We start from the raw sequence: 23102 nt of genomic DNA on the forward strand, positions 1-23102 counted from the left end.
TAATGAGTATATTATGATAGGTTCAGGGTTCATATAACATTTCAGACAGGGATTACTGCATACCCCACACCCACCCCTGTTTATACCCCCCCCCCTCCTTACCATTCAAAACTGGTTTTGTGCGATTGAGAATACCGTAGTGATTGTAATAGAGAGTACAGTGCAGATATACGTTGTTGTCAAGGATCATCAAACACCCCACACTGATCGCCCCTGTTTTTACCCCCCCCCTTTCCCATACTGGTTCTGTGGGGGTTAAGAATACCGCAATGAAAGTAATAAAGAGTATAAAATGATACCTGCAGAGTACAGGTATTCATTTCTGACAGGGATAATCGCTCACCCCGAACTCACCTCTGTTGACACCCCACTGGTTCTGTGGCGTTGAGAACACCGTCATCATGGTAGCAATGAGTATATTATTAAGTACTGGATTCGTTCAGAATACAGATTATATACATTTCTCAAAGTGATAAGAGCACACTTGACGCCCAACTAGTTCTATGGTTGAGAACATCGTAACGATAGTAACAATGAGTATAATAATATGATACGTGCAGATGTACGTTGCTGCCGGTAGGATCACCGCATACCCCAAACTCACCTCTGTTGACTCTCCGCTGATTCTGTGTGTGTGTGTGGGGGGGGGGGGGGGGGGGATACCATAATGCTAATAACGTTAATTATAATATGTGCAAATGCACACATAGATCAGAAACAAATCAAACTCTTTACAGGAAGTGACTCTTTGAAATCGTCACAGGCGCCTTTTATTGAAAGTTATCGTGTTTGCTAGAGCAAGTGTAATATTATCTCTTTTTTACTTTTTTCAAGACTCCTTGCTGTTACCTTACTGTGTTTGTTGTATCCCTTGTTGCATGGTTATGTTGATATTGACTAATGTTTCCCTGACCGCCTCTATCCATCTTTTCCTGGGCTTAATATTAACAAAGATAAAGCAGTCCAACAATCTAACCGAAAGAAACAGAGGGGGCTCTCGTGGTTTAGAGGTTAAGGTGTTAACGTCTCATTCAACAGATCCCAGGTTCCAGTCCGGAGAGCGACGGAAGTTTGTCTTCTCTAATTTGTCTCCTTTCACCTCCTTACCTGCTCTCAAGCAATATTCTATCGTCTGCTTTCGTCTTCACTTTCTGCCCACACCCCTCACCTCCTTTGCTCCCTCCTCATGACTTCTCACTCTTTCTGCAGCCTTTCTACTGTTACTCCTTGGCCCCTTCTTATTGCTGTCTTTCAGCCACACCCCTGATCTTATAGTAGGTAAGATCTAATACCAAACCGTCTCGGACAGGGGCGAAAAATGTCGGAGGTCTCGTGTGCAAGTTGCACACGTTAAAGATCCCTTGGTGGTCCAAAATCGATAAGAGTAGACTTCGGCCGCCACTCGGGGCAGAATACAAAATTTTCTTCCAACTGAAAATGGTCAATATGTCCCGCGCGTTCATTTGACCTTATGCAGTTGCGAGCGCCGTAAAACACTTACCAAAAAACCCCAACAACAACAACAACAACAACAACAACAACAACAACAAAACCAACAACCAAAGAGAGGCCATCACTTACATAGTAGCCTCCACAGTTGAGTCGGTTATCGTCGTAGTTTATGGGTGTCTTGAAGTTCTCCCGCCACATACTGGCACGTGCCGGGGGGTCCATCAGGTACCCATGACCTTGACACAGTTCTGGGAGGCTGACCAGTGCCCACAACAACAGAGCCCTCGTCGCCGCGTCTTGGACCATAGCTCAGGCTGTCGTGGAAGTTTGTCTGTTTGTGGATGAAGTGGACAAAGTGGACAACAATGAATATGTAATGTAATGGACAATTAAGTACCTAGTCGAGAGACTAACATACAATGAATAGTTTCAATCATTCATGAGACTACCAATACAATGAAACATTTCTTATTCATGAAGCTAACAATCCAATGTATAGCCACTCATTCATAAGACTAGAAACAAAATGTTAACCCCCCCCCCCCCCCCCAAAAACAACCAAAAAAAAATTTAATTAAAAAATCCCCTAAACGACAACAACAAAAACCAAACCCAAACAACCCTCTGTCTCGAGACTTATAACACAATGAAACAACCCAATCGTGAGATTTACAACACAATAAACAACGATTAATTCATGAGACTTACAACACAATAAACAACTTATTCACGGGAGCCTTGAATAAAAGAGAGCAATTGGGAATTAGATCCGTCCATGTCAGCTCCAGACAAGACAAAATTTTGAAGTTGATAAGATTACATGTACTTACGCACAGTGATCGAGTTGACCATTGTGAGCCTAGGGGTCAGCGGGTGCTGGGTGCAGATAACATCTTCATTACGCAATGATCATGTTTCTGGGATTGGCTTGTTTATAATGTTCAAAGTTTTAAGCTACTTATTCATACTCGAATACCCTCTGAGGGGCAACAGGGTCTACGTATACACCCGGGCAAGTCGAAATTAGTGAAGCTAGGAAAAGTTTCAAGCCCTGCTGTGAGAGTGGAAGACACTCCCATGGAAGAACTGGACTCCTTTACCTACCTTGGAAGTGTCATCGATGGTAAAGGTGGAACCGAGGCAGATGTAAAAACAAGAATCGCCAAGGCAAGGTCAGCATTCAATCAATTATCAAAAGTCTGGAAAGCAAGCAACATCTCACTGCGCACCAAGATTCGACTCTTTAACTCCAATGTCAAGTCGGTACTCCTCTACGGCTGCGAAACTTGGAAGACAACAAAGGTAGTAATGAATAAAGTCCAGACTTTCATCAACAGATGTATGAGTATGAGAAGTATCCTAAGAATTAAGAGGCAGGATAGAATAAGAAATAAAGAGCTGTGGGAAACGACAGGACACTTGGATATTGAAGTAGAAATAGGACTTAGAAAGTTGCGATGGATGAGGCACACCTTCAGAAAGCTCAGCGGAAACATCACACGACAGACCCTGCAGTGGAACCCACAGGAAGCACGAGACAGGGGTAGGCCACGGGAAACATGGAGTAGATGTGTGGAAAGGGACATGAGAGAGATGAAGCTCACTTGGAACAAGCCAGGAAGGATGGCCCAGCCAAGACAGAGATAAATGGAAGGAGCTTGTATGTGGCCAATACTCTGCCAGGGGTGAAAGGCATTGGTGATGATGATGAGCCTCTAAAGGGCAACAAGGGTCTTCAGCAAATTTCTTTGGCAGCATGCTCACCCCCAAGTTACTACGTGGGTTCTGATCTGAGGGGCAAGTGGCTACATGAAAACAGGGATAGTCTGCTAGTCCACTTGACGGTCTACCTGATCGATCATGGTCAAGGAGGTTGTAAATAAAAGGAAAAGTCCTTGGCCATTGCCCATCTGTGCTGTACCCATTGGTTAGAGTTAGGGTTACGACTAGGGTTAAGGTTAGGGCCAGGGTTGTTGATTGCAGGAGACTAGAAGACCGTCAAGTGGAACAATTGTCACACTGGTCCGGAGGTAGATCGTCAAGTAGAAAAGACACATCAGGGTAGACCCATACATCTACCGACGCCCGTCTCTTACTCTTACGGTATTCTAGAATGCAGTCGGCGCGAGAACCTTTTAAAACAAAAACATTAGTCGCTGAGAATACTTATGAGACTTAATGGAGATGAATTTGATGTCTCAGACTATGAAGATCCACGCCGATGCACCAAGTTTAAACACGAGTAACTCCTCTTAAAGAATCAACACAATTAGTGTTGTGTTACGTGCATTTTAAGAACCCAACTCAAGAGCAAAGTGGAGTTCACTACTTTGCAATTGCAATACACCGTTTTGCCATCCCCCCCCAAAAAAAACAACAACAAACAAACAAACCAAAACAACAACAACAAAAAACAAACAAACAACAACAACAAAACAACAACCCCCAAACAAAAAAAACAAACAACCAAACAAACAACAACAAACAAACAAACAAAAAAGCCCAAAAAAACAACAACAACAAGAAACAATAACAACAACAACCAACAAACATACAAATCTACCCCCCCCCCCAAAAAAAAAAAAAACACACGAAAAAACAACAACAACAACAACAAAAACAAAAAAACCCAATAACCCAACCCCAAAAACCGAAAGGGAAGAGGATGGGAGAGACATTGAGAGAGAGATAGGAGGATAAAAAAACAAGGTCAGACGGATCAGGCGGAAATAGATGAAGAGAAGGAGAGAGAGAGAGAGAGAGAGAGAGAGAGAGAGAGAGAGAGAGAGAGAGGGGGGGGGGACAGACAGACAGACAGACAGGCAGACAGACATACAAACAGACAGACAGACAGACAGACAGACAGACAGACAGAGCGAGAAAAAAAGGGGGGGGGGGTGTGAGACTGCAGGAACGGGCGAAAGAGGGAGTAGGACGCTATATTTTCACGCATCATGATTCTAGCTTTGTCTGTCTGTCTGTCTGTCTGTCTGTCTGTCTGTCTGTCTGTCTGTCTGTCTGCCTGCCTGTCTGTCTGTCTGTCTGTCAGTCTGTGTTTGTTTGTCTGTCTGTCTGCCTATCCGTCTCCCCCCTCCTCCCAATCCCCTGCCCCTAAAAAATACCCCAACATACATACAAATATGTGTACAATTACTGTTGGGGAAAAAAATTATGACAAGTCTGCAGATCTAGTAAGCTTATGGTCGTAATTTTGTCTATATACTCTCGAATAGTTCATTACATGCTGAACAAATGTGAAAAACAGAGTTTTAGATAGGGAAATACGCAGATAGGCAGTCAGGCAAAGAGAAAGAAGAACTCGCACAAAATAGATGAAAAAGTGTGAGTGGACTTTGAAAAAGGGAAAGGTGGGGGGGGGGGGGGTAAATTAGCAAATCTAATGTTTGAAAAGTACGCGCTTGTGTGAGCGCGTGTGTATTTTGTTTTGTTTGTTATTTTTCTATGAGATTCTTGGGTGGGCACGGGGTTAGGGTATTTTTGTAACCTCCTAGCCCAGGCTCATGGTTTGAAAAATAAAAATAAAACCGAAAAGAAAAAGAAGAATTTTCTTTTCGGGATTCATTAGGCCTGCATGTATCACAATAATGCACCCGATACATGTCTTATTTTCCACTACAAAATCGGTATATTTCAATTTTGCTCCTCCCACTTGTAAAGACAATTAATCCATTCCTTCCCTTTTGTCTAATTTATATTGTCTACGTTTCATCATTAAAGCGTAGCTATTCTAATAACAAAAACAAACAACACACAAGACAAACTCACCTCTACTTCACGATAGGAGAAAAATCAATCTCAATGACTGACCCAGTCCTCCCTCTCTTCTTTCGTTTGACCAGAGGAGTATTTGAGCATTTATGTTAACTAGTACGTTCCGGCATTCCACGTCGCCTCTGAGGTTTCTGGGAGAACGCAAGTGCGTTCCAAACGATCAGGTAGAACTTAAATGGGTCTTTGACTTTGAGGCCGATGGTGCCAGAAGGGAGTGGAGTAAGTGTATGGGACAGGACTCCTTGTCTTATTACCTAACGAGGCTCGAGAGTCGGAAGCAGTGGAAGATAAGAGCATGACTTACCAGAAACGATTAGCCTTTTCATATACATTAGGCTTATAGGACGAATGCGTCAGACGTAGTTGTATTAATAATGTAGTGGTAAAGATAGGTCTCTTCTTCCTTTTCTCTATGGGGGGTGCCTGCCTGTCTACTCTGTGTGTCTTGCTGTCTCTTTCACACGCACTTGCACGGGGAAGGGGGGAAAGGGGGGGGGCACACAAAGAGAGAGACAGACAGACAGACAGACAGACAGACAGACAGACAGACAGACAGACAGACAGACTGACAGACAGACAGCCTAAGAGACTAATACGAATAGCCATGTTCCAAAACAATACAATACATCTCCAGAGAGTAGTCATGGCAACAACAAAACTTTCCACCCTTCCCAAATGAAGTATGGGTTACACATTATATTATAAGCTTAGGTATCTACATTATATTATTATTATTATACTGGAAGAGATCTACATGCTCAACCAATTGAAGTCGGGGAAGGTTTGAGAACAATGTTTCGTACACTTCTAAAATTGTGGAAAAATTATCAACACTTTAGTCAAGGAGCCCTTGAAATTATGAAATATTACATTACTTTTAATTGAACGCAAAATGACAACATGCAAACTAAATGTTTATACGTAGATAAACATAGTACAAGTAGATAGTCTATCGTCTGTTTAGCAGACAGTGCACATGTTATCCGAAGAGTGTCTAGTTCGTACTGTATCTTGTAGGCTTACACATTCTTCGACACCCCTCCTCAATGCATGTATCTCCTCTTTTCTTTTCGAGTTCTTTGTAAGAATAATTATGTTGCAGATTGATTCAGGTATAGCTCTTTTTCTGTATATGTTATATTATTATTATTATTATTATTATTATTATTATTATTATTATTATTATTATTATTATTATAAGGCTTTTCGCAAAAAGAAATGGTTTAAAAAAGTCGTTCTGTAGGCGTACACTGTCCAGACTTACACAATCCTTTTGTTTTCAACACATAGACGCAGTATTTCAATATCTCAGACGAATAATAAATTCTTCGATTATTTATTCAAGCCTAGATTCGTTAACAGAGAAAATGGGTTGGGTCATTCGGTATCAAAATGTCCTGCTTCGGTTTCTCAGTAGGGTGTTAAGTATTTAAGATTACACCCCACATTCAAGCTGACATTTTTTGACTCATCGTCCCCTGAATGCAGTCCACCTAGCCCCGATATCTTGAAACTAATATAATGTCATAGCTTAACACGGAAATGGGATCGGGCCAATATATATATATATATATATATACATGTACAGTGTTACTATAATTTATAATTATCGCTACCTCAGAACTACAAATTTGTTTCTGCTCCGTATAGTGGAACTCGGATTTAACGAGCTCGGATTCAACGAGAACTCGGATTCAACGAGAACTCGGATTCAACGAGATGAGATATATTCCCCGTTGTTTTTTTCTTTAAAATCAATAAAAGTAACCCGGATTCAACGAGCACTTAAATCAGCGAGCTCGGATTCAACAGGGTGAACAGCCCCTGCGGACGTGCCTTCGCTAATTTTTCTCCCAGAACGAACTTTATCTATTCCCGGAAACAATCCATTGCACCTGCATCGTGAATCATTATTCACTTAGCCGATTGCATGCGACCAATCAGCGGCCTTTTTAAATACCAACACATGTGAAGTTGGCCCACGCACGTGTTTTCTCTGGTGTGAGTCGGGGTCGGATGGGCGGCCTGCACACGTGTGACTGTGTATGCGTGTCGGGGAGGGGGCACTAGCGGTCCGGGCGTTGAACGTCGCATACAAAAGCGTCATAGTCTTTTTTCCCCTCGGCAACTGATCAATATTACAATAATAAGCTAGTCTTGACGTAGATCTAAGTACTGAATTGTGCGCTGGTCTATGGAATCAAAATTTGCCGTATGCTAGGCTCTACACAGCAACACAACTTTTTGGTAAACAATCGAGATTACACAGGCGTGAGTATTTGAACGAATCGGTCTTAAAAAAAAAAAAACACAGCTCATAATATGCAGGCATTTCAGGCACTACTTACGACTTGTCTCGTACAGTACTTGCTCAGTACCTGTAATTTTCTACACAAAACCTCGTGTTTGCTATACGAACACTCGTACTCAACGAGATTTTAGGTCAGGCCCGACGACCTCGTTGAATCCAGGTTCCACTATACCTAGTTTTGAGAAATTTAACTTTAACGATTGCGAGTTTCACATCATGTCAAGCATTTTCGAATGCTGTTCTGTGAATGAATATCTTGGTTATCGTTGATAACGACTCCGAATAATCTTACGCTTTTGATAGAGCAGATAGAATTTGGTTTCTGACCTCATGGTCTGAGTAACTCAAAACGGCCAAAAATGTCAGACAGAATTATAATTCTGAGGTAGTGATATACTATATCATTATCGTTATCGCTTTCCCCTATGGCAATTTGTACTACTACGATCAGGCTGACTGAAAATTGAAAGTCAATTTTTTAAAATCTTTTAACTTTTCTGTTTCAAACCCTTGGAGGAGATATTACATTGCAGAAGGAAACCTATGCTCGTGTGTAATAAAAACTATCCTATTCGTTAATAATTACATAGGGCTATAGTGTATGTAAATTTGATCCCCACCTACCGCGTTCATATGACCGTATGCAGTTGTGAGCGCTGTAAACCCCCCCCCCCCCAAAAAAAAAAAAAAAAAAAAAAAGCAAAAACAAAAACCAATCAAACAAAAACAAGAAGCAACAACAAACAAACAACAAAAAATCAAAAGGAAAAAAACCAACCCTGTTTAAAACGTATAACAGGATTCGGCTATAACAGGGGTATCACGTCAGTCGCGACGGTGCTGTTGCTAGAAGAACCGGGGCCCACAGCATGGCTGCATATAGATTAAGTTAACGAATACCGTATCCAAAAGTACTTGAAAGTAGTGAACTCATTTTTTACAAGACCACAGCAATATATAACACTCACAACCAAGTTTTAGTAAACGTTTCACGGCTTTTGCAAAACAATTACGTTATGTAAGTGCCAGAGATTCGAGGTGTTACAAGACACACATTAAAATAAAAAAAATAGGAGAGATATATGGAAGATAGATGTTTGGCTTTGAATAGATAGGAAAGGAGTTAAAAAACACACAAAAGCATCCGCCAACAATCCACTTAATGACTTATGCATGTCCACAGACAGGTGCGTTGATTGTTGCTTGAGTGCTGAGGTACATGTACCTCGTCGCTGTCTTTTTTTTTGGGGTGCTTTCTTCTGAGCGATTTTAGACCACCAACGGATATTTACAACCTGCGCAACTTGCACACGGGCCCTTCGTGAAATTTTCGCTCTTGTTCGAGAAGGCTAGGTGTAGATCTTACCTACCAGAAGATCAGGGGTGTGGCTGAAAGACAGCAGTAATTGAATAAGAAGGAGCCAAGAGTAGCCAGTAGAAAGAGTCAGGAGCCCAGAGGAGGGGGTGGGGGCAGAAAGAGGAGACGAAAGCAGACGACAGAAAATGGTTAGAGAACAGGAAAGGAGGTGAAAGGAGATAATTTTAGAAGAAAAGTTTTCGGTCGCTACCGGTACCCAGAATCTTTGATTGAATGAGAGGCCTTAACCTCTGGGCCACGAGAGCCCCCCGACAGATGTTAGATCAGAAAGAAGGAGCAAAGCACACCAGGGCACCCGCCAACCACCTACTGCAAGTCTCTGTTAAATTTCTGAAACTGAATGTCGACATTTTTTTATTTCCATGCCAGCCTTTTTTCCCGATCACAGATGCAACACAGCAAGGTATTATGGAAAATGTCAAGTAAAATACATGTATTATAAAAACACACACAACATAGGCCTACTCCATGCAAATACCGCATGTATAAATTCAAATTATTGACCAACCTGCGTTGAGTTTTTTAAAAAATTCATTTATTTAAAAAATTGTTGGTAAGTGTTTTACGGCTCTCGCAACTGAATAAGGTCAGAATATGATGAGCGCGCGGGACACATTAAACACTTTCAATCGGTAGAAAATTTTGAATTTTGCCCGGGTGGCGGCCAAAGCCTACTCTCATCGATTTTGGACCACCAAGAGATCTTTAACGAGCGCAACTTGCACAAGGGACCTCCGAGATTTTTCGCCCTTATTCAAGAAGGCTAGAGGTGTTAGATCTTACCTAACATAAGTTCAGGGGTGTGGCTGAAAGACAGCAGTAAGGAGCCAAGGAGTAGTTGTAGAAAGGCTGCGGAGAGTCAAAGGTCCGGAGGAGAGGGCAAAGGAGGTGTGGGGGTGGGGTGGGAGCAGAAAGTAGAGACGAAAGCAGACGATAGAATAATGTTAGTTAGAGAGCAGGAAAGGGGGTCAAAGGAGAAAATCTCAGGGAAGAAAATTCCCCGTCACTATCCGGCTTCAAACCCAGTACCTATTGAATGAGAGGCACTCCATAACTTCTCTACCACAAGAGCTCCTTCAAGTAAATGTGAGAACACTCACTACAACATAGTCCATGAAGATACATCAAGTATAAAATCAAATTATTGACCAACCTGAGTTGAGTGAGATACAGAATGTGATCTAAAAAAGCTTCTACTGCGAGCAAGACGACTGACTTTCATTAGACCACAGACGTTTGCTGCACATCATCATTGTTAATGTTAATTTGACCCACTGGGTTCTGTCTTTGAAATGACTTGCTTTGTCATCAACAACAGTTTTGTTTACCATGACACATATTATCATTCCACTTCTTTTTCCCGCGGCAAGTAGTGCGGGTCACTGGGCTGGGACTAGGACAGACTACTCCGAAGAATGGCAGGAAATACGGGCACAGCCCTGGATAATGGTGTGCTGGTCAAACTCGGCCAAAGTTTTATGTTAAAATTTTTTAATCAGGCACTTGTCAATATTTGGGCATTTAGACATAATCTTAAAGCCTATTCATTTGTATTGCATTTGTTTTTTTAAAAAGTACCCATCTTGAACAGAAGTCGAAATATGTTCGCAATTGAAGTTGCTTTAGTTTAGTAAGTGTTTTACGGCACTTGCAACACAATAACTAAGGTCATATAAGTGCCGAAGACTGGAGGTGTTACAAGAGAGTAACAAACACACACACAAAAAAAAATAGGAGAGATAAGGAAGATAGAGTTTGATAGAAAAGAAGAAGCAAACCACACCAGAGCACCCGCCAACCACCCACTTGAAGGCGTTGGTGTCGCCTGGTGACAGATACAATTAGTGAGAAAATGGCAGCCGAATTTGACTTCAAAGCTGTACATGAAGTGTATCCTTGAAAACTGCAAATGTACATTTTTTTGGGTGCCTTTGGTTGCTTTCACGAAAGCCTGCACAAAAATGTGTTTTAAATGGACATAAAAGTGTAAAATAGAGCCCTAAACAAAACAATTGCCAAACAGGTGCAAAAACGTTTTCTTCGACGCTGACTGCTTATTGGTACCACGATTGTTTGCAATGAGGCTGATCCTAGTTCCATCAGTTCAATCTGGTAATCGAGCGCTCTTAAACCTGGATTGTATGGAGTTTTATTTACATCAGTCCATTTCTGTTAATATTTTCCCCTCAATCACTCAACTGTGAAACAAAAAAAACCAACAAACAAATGTACAGCACTGCGCCTCTACGACTATGGCAGAAGAAAACACAAAATGACAGAACAATGTAACAGATGTACATAGGCCAAGGGTCAAAGAGGGTGACCTTACAAAAGCAACAACAAAGTAGCGTTAGTTTAATTATTTTTATTTTTGTACATACAATTTGCGTTACTTGTACTGATATAAGTCACATTCCCACAACCAACTCTCAACGGATCAAACACACACCACTCAACCAGTCCAGGTACACACATTTCATCTTCTATCAAGAACTTGTGAGTAAAATCAAACACACCATCATAAAGACTTGTTGCATTCTCCGTGCACACACCTGATGTAAGGATGACTCAAGAGGAATGACTTCTCTTTGACTTGAGAGCAATGAAATCTTCTGACCTCCCTCTGTCAGGGAGCAATAATTAACTTGGCAAACTTGGTAACAAGTCCAACATTTACACACAATTACAACTCACAAACACTCAACTCAATATAACTAGTATCCAAAAAAAGAGCTTTGCAGTTATACATCAAATTTTGAAACTTCAATTTTTTATCTAACAGTAAAAAGTTCTGTGAACTAGATCAGAATCTTAAAATCCCAGTCTCAATGTCTTAGAAAAAAAATTCCCCCAAGACACAAAAACACCCAACAGAATAATTTCTAACAATTGCAGCATGTCAACTGCAGGCATTAAATAAATATCATTTTTTGACAGCAAAAGAAAAAGTCACATTTTCAGAATTCCTTCACAGCTGACAAGAGTTTCTGCACTTGTCACCATCAAAGACAGAATAACGGCAGTCAATGTTCCTCTTAAATGAAATCAAGCACATGGTCCCAAGATTTAGCCGCGTTTGTATTTTCCCCAGATGTGCAACACGAAGACTGAAGCGATGAAGATGAGACTCATGACCAGGACTGGTACTGGGCCGCTGGAAAACAGAACAGAAAACTATGAAATACTGACATTCCAATCCTTTGACAGGGATATGGAGATCATAGGTTACATCCTCATATTTTTCGGTGAACCGAAACTATTGCACAAACATGCAGCAAGTTATAGCATAGCGGAAGTCTCATGAAAGTTGACACCCCCCCTCCCCCCTCCCCCGGGAAGTTCCAGTCCACCATCCCAACCCTCCACATCCCAGCAACAAACCATTACACATAAAGCTTTCATGCAACTGACCGAAGAGGCCAGTCCACTTCTTTTCTTGCATTTTAAAGATAAAAGGGAGGAGAAACTAAAGATGAACTCTGCACCCTTATCTTATGCCAGCTGTTTATGCATTATTCTAATATTACTAATAACATTCTCTTTCAAGAACTGGGAATTTCTTAAAAACACCTCCATTAAAGTTTAATCATGAAAGTCATTTTTCTATCAGTCAGAATCTCACTCTTATCCACTGCATAAATTCACATGATCAGACAGATCTAAATTTAAAAAGAATTTTTTAAACCCAAACTTTTCCTACTCCCGCGGGATCACTGTTAATCCCGTTTCCACTTACTTCAACACAAAATGAAGAAAAATAAAAGTGCAGCACATTTTGTACAACTTCTCACAACTTGCATGCCCATATGACCTTATGCAGCTGTGAGCGCCGTAAAACTCTAACTAAAAAAAACCCAACCTTTTCACTTGACAAATTTTAACAGCATTTCACTGATGCCACAATTTAAAAATCATTTTCAAGTAAAATAAGGTCCAATTGATTGATTCTATGCAAACGGGCGTCTCCATACAAAAGATAAGCTCTTGTATTTCTAAAACTGAACCTCCCATTTACACAAAAAGATCAAAGTGATCCAGAAAACATGAGTACAGAGAATGCCATTGTACTTTTTAGTATTCAGTTAAGTCCATTTCACATTCAAACATTCTCCAAGACGATCATGGGCACTTTCCTCTAAATTCAAACAGAAAGGCATGAACTTACACTTTGATTCCCGGAGAGTCTTCGGTGTAGAATCTCCACATTCCAGCGCTGCTTCCCGCTGCCTTGCGAGCTCCACCAGTGGCAGGGGCTTTCCTGATGGACATAACAGAATACAATAAATTGTATAGGAGAGATGGTAAAAACTATTGCAAAGATGCATAAAAATTACTACATTTAGCAAGGTGCCAAAGGAAAATTAGACAAAGCCAACACACAAAGAAAAAACAGAAAAAAAGTAGACAACACAAGGGGACTAATGGAGTACAAACAACAATTAAAAACTAGTAAAATGTACAAACTAACCCACTGCAGAAAAACATGACATTTAGTTCATACAGTGAAGATGACTGATGCTATCATTTGATGTGAAGGAAATGATAAACACTTTAAAAAATTAATTTAAATAGCATTTTCTCAGATGTGAGTGAAAATGACACTAAAAATAAGAAAATAGAGTATACCAACATTAATTCTGTAATGCTTTTTCCTCGAATGCTCAAGTACTCAAGAAAAATTAGTGTATGATGTTTTTGCAGTACATTATGTGTTGGAAACTGTCTCAGCAAGTCACCGACCCTCTTCCCCCTTCTGCTCAGTCCCAACCCTGTTACCACCCAAATGCACTCATTGCAAGAGGAACCAGGCCATTTCAAGTAAAAGAACTCTACTAATCGCAGGCAGAATTGCATACAGACGTAAGTCATTTTTGGCGGCCTTTGAGATACGTCTCTATGTAATATCGAAGTGTGCAGGGGAGAGCGGGGGCGAGCGACCACCCAATTCGGCTTTGTATTATTTTTTTTACGGGAAGCCCCATAGCGTTGTGGTAAGTTCAGCCTAAACAACTCTGATGTCTAAAGAAACTAGAAGGGATAATCTATAACTTCAGAAACTTTTATAAATATACAGCAAGTAGTTTTCATTTTATCGCATTGTAAAATTTGCCTTGTTTTCAGAAGCCAATATTCCTTCATTTTGAAGATCTTTCTTTTCTGTTTAAAAAGATGTATCAGACGTGGAAGTGCGATTCACAAAATGAAACAAAACTGAGTTGTTTAGACCCACCATTATTTGAGGATACACGGCCGGTCACAAACGTTTACGGGCCGCATCGTGGCCGATTTGCCCTGCCGCGAGTGCGTCCACTAAACTGCCTATTTTAACAAAGATGAAGGGGAAAAAATGAAAATTTTAATTTCTATAGTTGAAGCCGAGGTCCGTTGTATCTGATTTTAGTGCAACCCCAATAACTAGTTTTGCGGAGAAATTCTCTCGGCACTTACCTTTGTCTAGGGGTAGTTCCCCCTGAGGACCTGGGTGCGATGGACTTTGACGGTCCACGGCTGCCACCTCCGACAGATGTGGAACTTGATGATGGCTGAAAGAAAAAGTACATTTTTTAAAGATTGATTACATAGATTTCAGTCACTTCTAAATTTTGACTGATTGCTTAGACCTGACATACCAACGGCAGTGTTGGGGGTGAGTTCAGCAACGTGTGGCGACTAGAGGTTTACCGATTGTGGCCACTTGCTGTAACTGCAGGCGCGGTTAAATTGTTAGGAACAGGCCTAGATCAAGGAGTACAATATCATCCTTGGCCTAGATCTAGTCTTCTGATGAATGAGAGCAAAATCAAAATTCTGTCTGGCCTACTAAATCTAGTCTAGATCTAGATTTAGTAGTAGCCTATTTATTAACAAGTCTAGAATCTAAATCTAGATCCAGCAGCCTACTACAGAAGGCTCGATAGGGTTTAGAGGCTTACTTCTACTTGCTCCTAGCACGGTTTGGATAAAAAATCTAGTAGGCCTAAGGGCTAGATAATTTTATGGAAGGACTTCCGTAACGAGGAAGCACCCTAACAAACAACGAAGAGACCTAACCCTAACGAACTGTCCAAACCCTTTATATTCCACTACTGTCTCATAATATTGGTGGTGTCAATTGCCACCGAGTAAATTGGAGCTCTTTTGTGTTTGTGAGTAGATCTAGCCTGTCATGTGCTCGGTGTTCTGCGTTCGTAAACTTGCGACACGCGCCTCTCTCTTTGCCCCTCTCTGTGTGGGGGCGGGGGTCTCTCTCTCTCCCCCTAACCCCAGTCCCCCGGATTTATGTTCACCGATAAATAATATATATGGAACGTTTCTGCTTGAGTTTGTGGAATACTTTTAGAATAGCCTGCGAAGCCTACTTTTATCGATTTTAGACCATCAAGGGATCTGCGCGCAACTTGCACACGGGCCCTCCGAGATTTTTCGACCTTGTCCGAGAAGGCTAGGTGTAGATCTTTCCAACCAGAAGATCAGGGGTGTGGCTGAAAGACAGCAGTAAGAAGAAACAACAGGAGTAACAGTAGAAAGGCTGCAGAAAGAATCGGGAGCCCAGAGGAAGGGGCAAAGGAGGTGAGGGGGTGGGGGCAGAAAGAGGAAACAAAAGCAGACGACAGAACATTGCTAGAGAGCAGGAAATGAGGTGAAAGGAGACAAATTAAGAGAAGAAAATTTTTCGGTCGCTACCCGGATTCGAACCCGGGACCTTTGAATGAGAGGCCAACACCTTAACCTCCAGGCCACGAGAGCCCCCCATTGTCCAGCGTTTGTGTTGGGATGCGAATCTTAGCAACCGATTACGCCGGACGTTTCGGGCAGGCCGCCGGGGCCACTCAGTGTGTACTGTTGGTGTACAGCACACGCATGCCTGGAAACGTGTTTTCGCCAAGAATACAGAGGGAGTATGTTAATGGACGATGAAAATAACGCTTTATCTTTCATAGCTTTCTATTTATAAAGTGTTACAAACACACGAATAACCCCCTCTCATAAGCTGATAAGACATTACGAGTAGTTACGCCCATTCGAATAACTTTTCTTGTTGTATATGAATGACCTGGGGTTCTAACAAGGGATAATGTCAATTTCCGAATTTCTGCACTCAAATTGTTCTTTGTACCTGCACAATGGTATTCAAAATTATCAAATAAGTTTATTTTTTATCAAGTAGTATCGTTTCATAGAAAAATCAAGCTCTTTTGAAAGATTTTGTATAGAGAAATGGAAGTCTTGTTTCCTGACTGTCCTATCCTTTCGAGCTCCTCATGTCTAAGTAGGTCAACTTCTACAATTTCATTGGACGAATATCTAGAGCTACCAACTCTGCAAGTCTTAAATGAGACGTATGCCTCAGTTACGAACCAACGCAGGCGGTTCAAGAAGAAGGCCACAAACGCACACAAACTCAAGCAGACTGACGCACACACACTTTCAGCTATGTGAATGAGGATCCGACTCGGGACCCGAATTCAAGGGGAGATGGTGCTCAGCGCGCGTGCCCTGAGCCAGGGGCCAGACTGACGCAGGACCAGAACGTAGGGGAGGGGCCGAAAAAGGCTTATCGGGCGACACTTACTTTACTTTTACTTTTCCGATCCAGCGGCCATTTGGGTTCTAGCCCTTCGGTCTGTCGATATGGCAAAGAATTGACAGGTTTTAATCAGCTGTGCTTTGTCGCTGTATAGAGTGTTTCCGATGTCTGGGGGGCAGGTAGGTAGGTGCTACGCAGGTCACAAAGTGCTGGGCAGTTAAAGAGATGGTGTGGTACTGTTTCATCCTGGCAGTCGCACAACGGGCAGTCGGGTGGGGTATCCTTGCGGATCCTATTAAGGTAGGAATTTAGTGGTATGTGTTGTGTTCACAGGCGAAATATTGTGACTTGTTCTCTTCTACTCAGGGAATTTATTGCATCTTTAGAGTTGGGGGCTGTCATGTGTGCAAATACAGTTCTTCCAGTTTTGCCCATTGCCCATCCATTCAGCCACTGTTCCTCGGTGTTGCATTTGATGATGTTCTTATCGGGTGACACAAACCCGGCCCTCTCACTCTCAGGACGAGGGTAAACCCTGGAAGCGCGCAGGCCCTATATATAAGGCTGACCTACTTCGACCGGGAACCGCGCAGGCCCTATATAAAGGGCATAGACGCTGACCCTTTTCAATGGAAAATTCCAGTGTTCCTTATATGGAAAATGACGTAGTCAATTACAGGCCAAAGTTATAAATAGTGACCAATGACCTTGCAAGTTATCTTGACCTCGTAGAGCGTCTCTTGGCCGAGATATTGATCGATAAAGTGACGCGGTCCCGCTGAGCGACTACACGCTATGTGTTATCACTTGTTTCGCCGTGCTGATGTACTAATTTTGTAATTGTTGAGTCTATCGCGTTCTCGGCTTTGTTTGTATTTATTTGATCGCTGATCATTTTTGACTGGTTCATTCTATCAGCTTAAAGAAAATAAATGCTTTTATATATGCTTTTTATCATCCGTTGAGCCGTAAATGGTTATTTTTCAGAAGCAGGTAGGTATACATTTCGCGTATCTCAGCTGTTTCCCCCCGCCAAACCCCCATGTTTACAACTGATCAGCCGTGGCGGCGGGGCATTTTTGGCGGGTTACTTCCGGTGAAACGCTGAGCGCTTCTAGGGTTAACCCTCATCCTGCGGGAGCCGGGTTTATGTAGCCCAATAAGCCTATTTCGGCACCTCCCCTGCGTTCTGGTCCCGAGTCAGTGTAGCTCCTGGCTCAGCGCACGCGCATCCTCTTACGTGTCGTTCGGGTCCCGAATCGGATCCCCATTCACGCAGGTCAAGTGTGTGTGCGTCAGTCTGCTTGAGTTTGAGTGCGTTTGTGGCCTTCTTCTAGAACCACCTGCGTTGGTTCATAATCGAGGCATACGTCTCATTCAAAACATGCCAAGTTGATAGCTCTAGATGTTCGTCCAATGAAATTATAGAAGAAATTGACCCACTTAGACATGAGGAGCTCGAAACGATAGTCAGGAAACAAGACTTCCATTTTTCTATACAAGAAAATATTTCAAATGAGCTTGATTTTGTATGAAATGATACTACCTGATAAAAGATGAGCTTGTTTAATAGTTTTGAATACCCTTGTGCAGGTACAAAGAACAATTTTAGTGTAAAACATTCGGAAATTGACCTAAATTATCCATTTTCGAACCCCAGGTCATTCATAACAACAAGAGCGTCCAGAAAGGTTATTCAAATGGGCGTAACTACTCGTAATGTCTTATCAGCTTGTGAGAGGGGGTTATTCATGTGTTTGTAACACTTTATAAATAGAATGCTATGAAGGATAGAGCGTTATTTTCATCATCAGTTAACACACTCCCGCGGTATTCATGGCGAAAACACACGTTTCCCGGCGCGCGCACTGTACACCAACAGTACACACTGAGTGACCCCGGCGGCCTGCCCGGCGAGTCCGACGTAATCGGTTGCTGATAAGATACGCATCTGGGCACAGACGCAGGATAAGAGTTAATAGTGGCCGCTCGTTACGGCTACGGAAGTCCTCCCAATTTACTAGATCTCTAGATCTAGATTCTAGATCTAGATCTAATCTAGATCTACATCTAATACGAGATGGATCGGGCCGATCGCCCGACTCAGTCGCCTGAAACTGAAAACAAAAACTTTTGTTTTTGAGGCCACCGAGTTGGAGTTGGCCGATCGGCCTAATCCCCCGATCCCATCCGACATCCAGAGTGGGCACCCTGTACTTGAGTCCCAATGTCCAATGGTCTAGAGGACTGCTTGTTTCTCTGACCTAAAATAGAGCCCTGTGTCGTGTGTGGTTAAAGATTGGATTCAAAATCTTTCTTTCGGTACCTGAAACACAATACTTTAAAATATTTACCCAAATCATGAGGGTGAACCAAAGGAGACGGGAACGTAGACATGCTCTCAATATCTATGGGGCATCACCGACCAAATATCGAAGTTCATGATTATTCCATTTCAACTTCTACAATGTAGTGACGCTAACAAATTTCGACACAGTCACGCAGAAGTACACATTCTCGCTGTAAGCAACAAGATATTACATCCATAATTCAAAGATAAAACAACAAATATCGACAATACTTACGAGAGTCATGACTGCACAATATGGTTTTCACTGACACCGACACGAAAAGGAAGTGAAGTTTGTGAAGCGTTTTGCGACCAGTGGGTTGGCCAACAAGCCACGTAGAATGGGGTCAAATCTAACTTCCGGTTTCACTCCTCCACCTCTTTTTAGGTTAACAGGTCAGACCAGGAAATTAAGTACTAGGCCAAAGGGAGGCTACTAAAATTACTTAAACAGAATTTAGTTCTCAGGGTTATGCACCTTATCTCGTTAAATAGGGTCTTCAGTTGGTTTCAGTGATCGAAAGGATTGGGCGTGGCTTCAAACTGCCCCTTTTGGGTCAAATTGTGATATCTAAGTTGTTAACTAACAAGTGAAGTCAATTACTTTTGTATCTAAAAAATTCCGAAACTCTTATTCTCGCCATGAATTGTAGTCATTTGCCAAATGTCATCTGCAATTCTTTACATGCATCGTAAAAAAATCTTATTCGCATCGCGTTCATTTATTGTCTAAATACCACGCTGCCCATTAAGAAGAAAAGTATATTATAGGCCTATACAAGATTTGTTTCTTTTATTTTATATCTCTCAACGGGCTTGCACCCCAGTCAACATCTCTAGTGGTATTCAAAGGGCCTACGTATAATTATCCACACTTCATCATCATCATTGCCTCTCTGACCCTGCACCAGGGCCACGGACAAACACCTTCCACCTTTCTCTATCCTGGGCTAGCCTCTTGGTGTTATTCCATGTCTTCCCACTTTTCTGTACATCGATTTCTGTGATTCTTCTGGAGGTTCCGCGCGGTCTTCCCCTTGATCTCTTACCCTGTAGGTTCCAATCCAAAACTTTCTTGGTTATGCAGCTGTCTGACTTCCTGAGAGTATGTCCAATCCATCGCCATCACCTTCTTCATATCTCATCTCTGACTGGGATCTGTCTTGCTTTCCTTAACACTTCCGCATTGGTGACCCTGTCTGTCCATCTGATCCCCAGTAACTTTCTTAGACACCTGTTCAAGAAAACCTGGATCCTCTTTATGCAAGTCTGTGGTGTGTTCCAAGTCTCACATCCATACAACAGTACCACATTTGAATTGAAAATCCTCAGCTTTGTTCGAAGTGAGATATCTCTGGTCTTCCAAATCCTATCCAAAGATATGATTAAAGCAGCCTGCGCTTTTCCAATGCGGGACTTTGGGAACTTTATTTCAGCACCTGCCCCCCCCCCCCCCCCCCCCCCCCCCCCCCCCCCCCCCCACCCCACCCTCTCTGTCAATTGTGACTGTTCCTTCCGTTGTGTATCTGTCAGTAGGACCTTTGATTTTCCGGGGTAGATCATCAATCCAACAGACTCCGATTGGCTGTTTAATACTGAAGTCTTTGCTTGCATCTGTTCATGGGTGTGCAACAGAAGCTCCAAGTCGTCTGCAAAATCCAGATCGTCCAACTGTGTCCATGGTGTCCACTGTATACCATTTCTGAGTCCTCTGGTGGTTTCCTTCATCAGCCAGTCGACTTCCAATATGAAGAGGAACGGTGATAATAAACATCCCTCTCTCACACCAGTCTTGGTGTCAAAGCTGTCAGTGAGCTGGCTATCTTGTACAACCCTGCAACTTGTTCCATCGTACTAGCTCTTGATGAGCTTCACCATCTGCTGTGGGATTCCGTGGTGTCTCATTATCTCCCATAGTGTTGCTCGGTCTATGCTGTCAAAAGCATTCTCATAGTCAAGGAAGTTGACGATCAGCTGGGAGTTCCACTCCACGGACTGTTCCACAATAATCCTCAGCGTGGCAAGCTGGTTGGTATTTGAGCGATTTTTCCGGAAACCAGCCTGTTCATCCCGTTGCCTTGGACCCGTCGCTGTCTTGATTCTCTCCAGAATGATTATGTTGAAGACCTTACCTGGTATTGAGAGAAGAGTGATCCCTCTGTAGTTGCTGCAGTTGCTGAGATCCCCCTTTTTTGGAAGCTTCACGAGGTGTCCTTCTTTCCAATCCTTGGGAACTTGCTATCGTTCCAGATCCTGGTAAACAGTGGGAGGAGGATGTCTGCCGTCACATTGGCACCTGTTTTAGGGCTTCAGGTGGAATCTGGTCTTTACCTTTGTTCAGCTTCTTAATGGCATCCAGAATCTCTTGTTTTGAAGGAGAATCACAGCGGATTGGTAACTTATTTCTTGCTGGCAGGATGTTTGGTGGGTTACTCGGTGGTGGTCTGTTCAGGAGGCTGTTGAAATGCTCTACCCATCGTTTGGACTGAGCTTCCTTTCCAAAAATGGTTTTCCCCTCTTGGTCCTTTACTGGTACTTCAGGTTTCCCGTATTTTCCAGCAAGTGTCCTTGTGGTCTAGTAAAGGATTCGTATGTGCCCTCCTGCCGCTGCTTCCTTTGCCTTCTCTGCACGCCTCTTCATGAATTCCTCCTTGTCTTTTCTTAGTGATTTCTTGACATCTTTAGCTGTTGTCCAGTACTGCTCCAATGCATCCGCTCTTGATCCTCTTGTTCTACTGGCATTCGCTTCTGCCTTCAGCTGTCTTCTTATCCTAATTAAACCTAAAGAGTGTTGGATAATCCATTCCTTGTGCACCCATTTCTTCACACCGAGTACTTCTTAACTGGTTGATGTAAAGACTTCTTTGACATTGGTCCAGTGTGTGTCCACCTCCGTGTCCTCTCCACCAAGATCAGCCAGAGGTTGAAATCTGTTCCTCAGCTGCAACTGAAACTCTTCTTTCTTGTGTCCGTCCAAGAGACTTACTTGGAACTTCGTTCTTTTTATTCCTGTGCTGGTTTCGTACTTTTTGAGTCGAAGCTTGAGTTTTGCCAACAGCAGATGATGATCCGATCCAACATCTGCCCCTCTCTGTACTTTGACATCTTCCAGTGAACGCCTGAACTTACGAGAGATACAAAAATTATCTATCTGGTTCACTCCATCTAGCAAAACCCACGTGGCCTTGAGAATCCTCTTGCGGGGAAAAACAGAGCCTCCAATGACCAAACTGTTGAAGGCACATATATTTGCGAATCGCTCACCGTTCTCATTCATTTTCCCAAGCCATGTTGTCCCATAATTCTTTCATACCCCACGTTGTCCTGACCAATCTTGGCATTGGCATCTCCCATCATGATTTTGACATCCTTCCTTGGTAGTTTGTCGATGAACCCCTGGAGCTAGCTGTAAAAGGTATCCTTGTCTTCATCCGAAGCACCATTTTTGGGGGCGTAGATTTGGACAATATTTGGACTATATTCATGTTGATGCTTTTGCTCCTTGTAGCGAATAAAGCCATGGTGATCTTTTCCCCGTGTGGTCCCATCCTCTAATTGACTTCTGTGCATACTTACTCAAAATGATTCCCACTCCTTCCGAATGGTACTTTTCGTCCCTCCCAGAATACAATACTTGTTCCCTCGAGCTGAGCTGCTTCTGTCCAGACTGTATCCAGTGTGTTTCGCTGACTCCTAGTATATGCAGCCTATATCTCTTCATCTCTTGTACTACTTGAGAGTTCTTTCCTGCTTATTATCCACACTTACGAAGCAAATAAGATCGGCTTCAGATAAAACTATTTTAGTTGCAACTACTTATTGCCGTTATAAGCTCTGGCCTGTGCTTTATCTTTTATTTACCCGCTACTACCTATATCCCTGTATACATGTATTTATTTATTAGTACACATATTTTCGTCCTTCTATGTTCCTTTGTTTATAAGTGCGAATCCTGAATGTATTTTAATGCAGTCGTAGGCTACTAATTAGGTCTTGTAAAGTGCTTTGAGCACTGTGAATTTAGAAAGTGGGCTATTTTAATGCGTTGTATCATTGTTAGGAAATAACTCTCATAATGGCATTTTGGGCTGTTATTTATCTAATATTATTATGCTCTCCTTTTATTCTTTATAATAATGCTATTTGCTAAGACTGTTTACAAACAACGTTGCATGTTATACTTAATTAACTGTCATCAATAATTTACAAGTTAGAACACACACACACACACACACACACACACACACAAACACACACACACAAACACACACACACACACACATACACACAC

At 42.3% G+C, this 23102-nt stretch overlaps 2 protein-coding genes across 2 annotated transcripts in view; both read right to left on the reverse strand.

Annotated features, from left to right (window-relative positions):
• LOC101851870 (proline-rich extensin-like protein EPR1) overlaps positions 1-5368 on the reverse strand; it is an 8710-nt gene extending 3342 nt beyond the window's left edge. The window contains exons 1-2 of the mRNA XM_013083389.1: positions 5239-5368; positions 1582-1783 (exon numbers count right to left, since the gene is read on the reverse strand). Coding sequence (XP_012938843.1) covers positions 1582-1758 — 177 coding nt within the window. The 5' untranslated portion in view covers positions 1759-1783; positions 5239-5368. The remainder of the gene's footprint in view (positions 1-1581; positions 1784-5238) is intronic.
• Positions 5369-11283: 5915 nt separating this feature from the next.
• LOC101848528 (protein transport protein Sec61 subunit beta) lies at positions 11284-19154 on the reverse strand. Its single transcript, XM_005099922.3, has 4 exons — positions 19047-19154; positions 14382-14476; positions 13099-13191; positions 11284-12087 (listed from the first exon to the last, which is right to left on the reverse strand). Exons 1-4 carry the CDS (start codon positions 19053-19055, stop codon positions 12000-12002), a joined length of 285 nt encoding a protein of 94 aa, XP_005099979.1. The 5' UTR covers positions 19056-19154; the 3' UTR covers positions 11284-11999.
• Between the last annotated feature and the right edge of the window lie 3948 nt (positions 19155-23102).

Source organism: Aplysia californica, unplaced genomic scaffold (assembly GCF_000002075.1).
Source record: "Aplysia californica isolate F4 #8 unplaced genomic scaffold, AplCal3.0 scaffold00229, whole genome shotgun sequence".
Classification (NCBI taxonomy): domain Eukaryota; kingdom Metazoa; phylum Mollusca; class Gastropoda; order Aplysiida; family Aplysiidae; genus Aplysia; species Aplysia californica.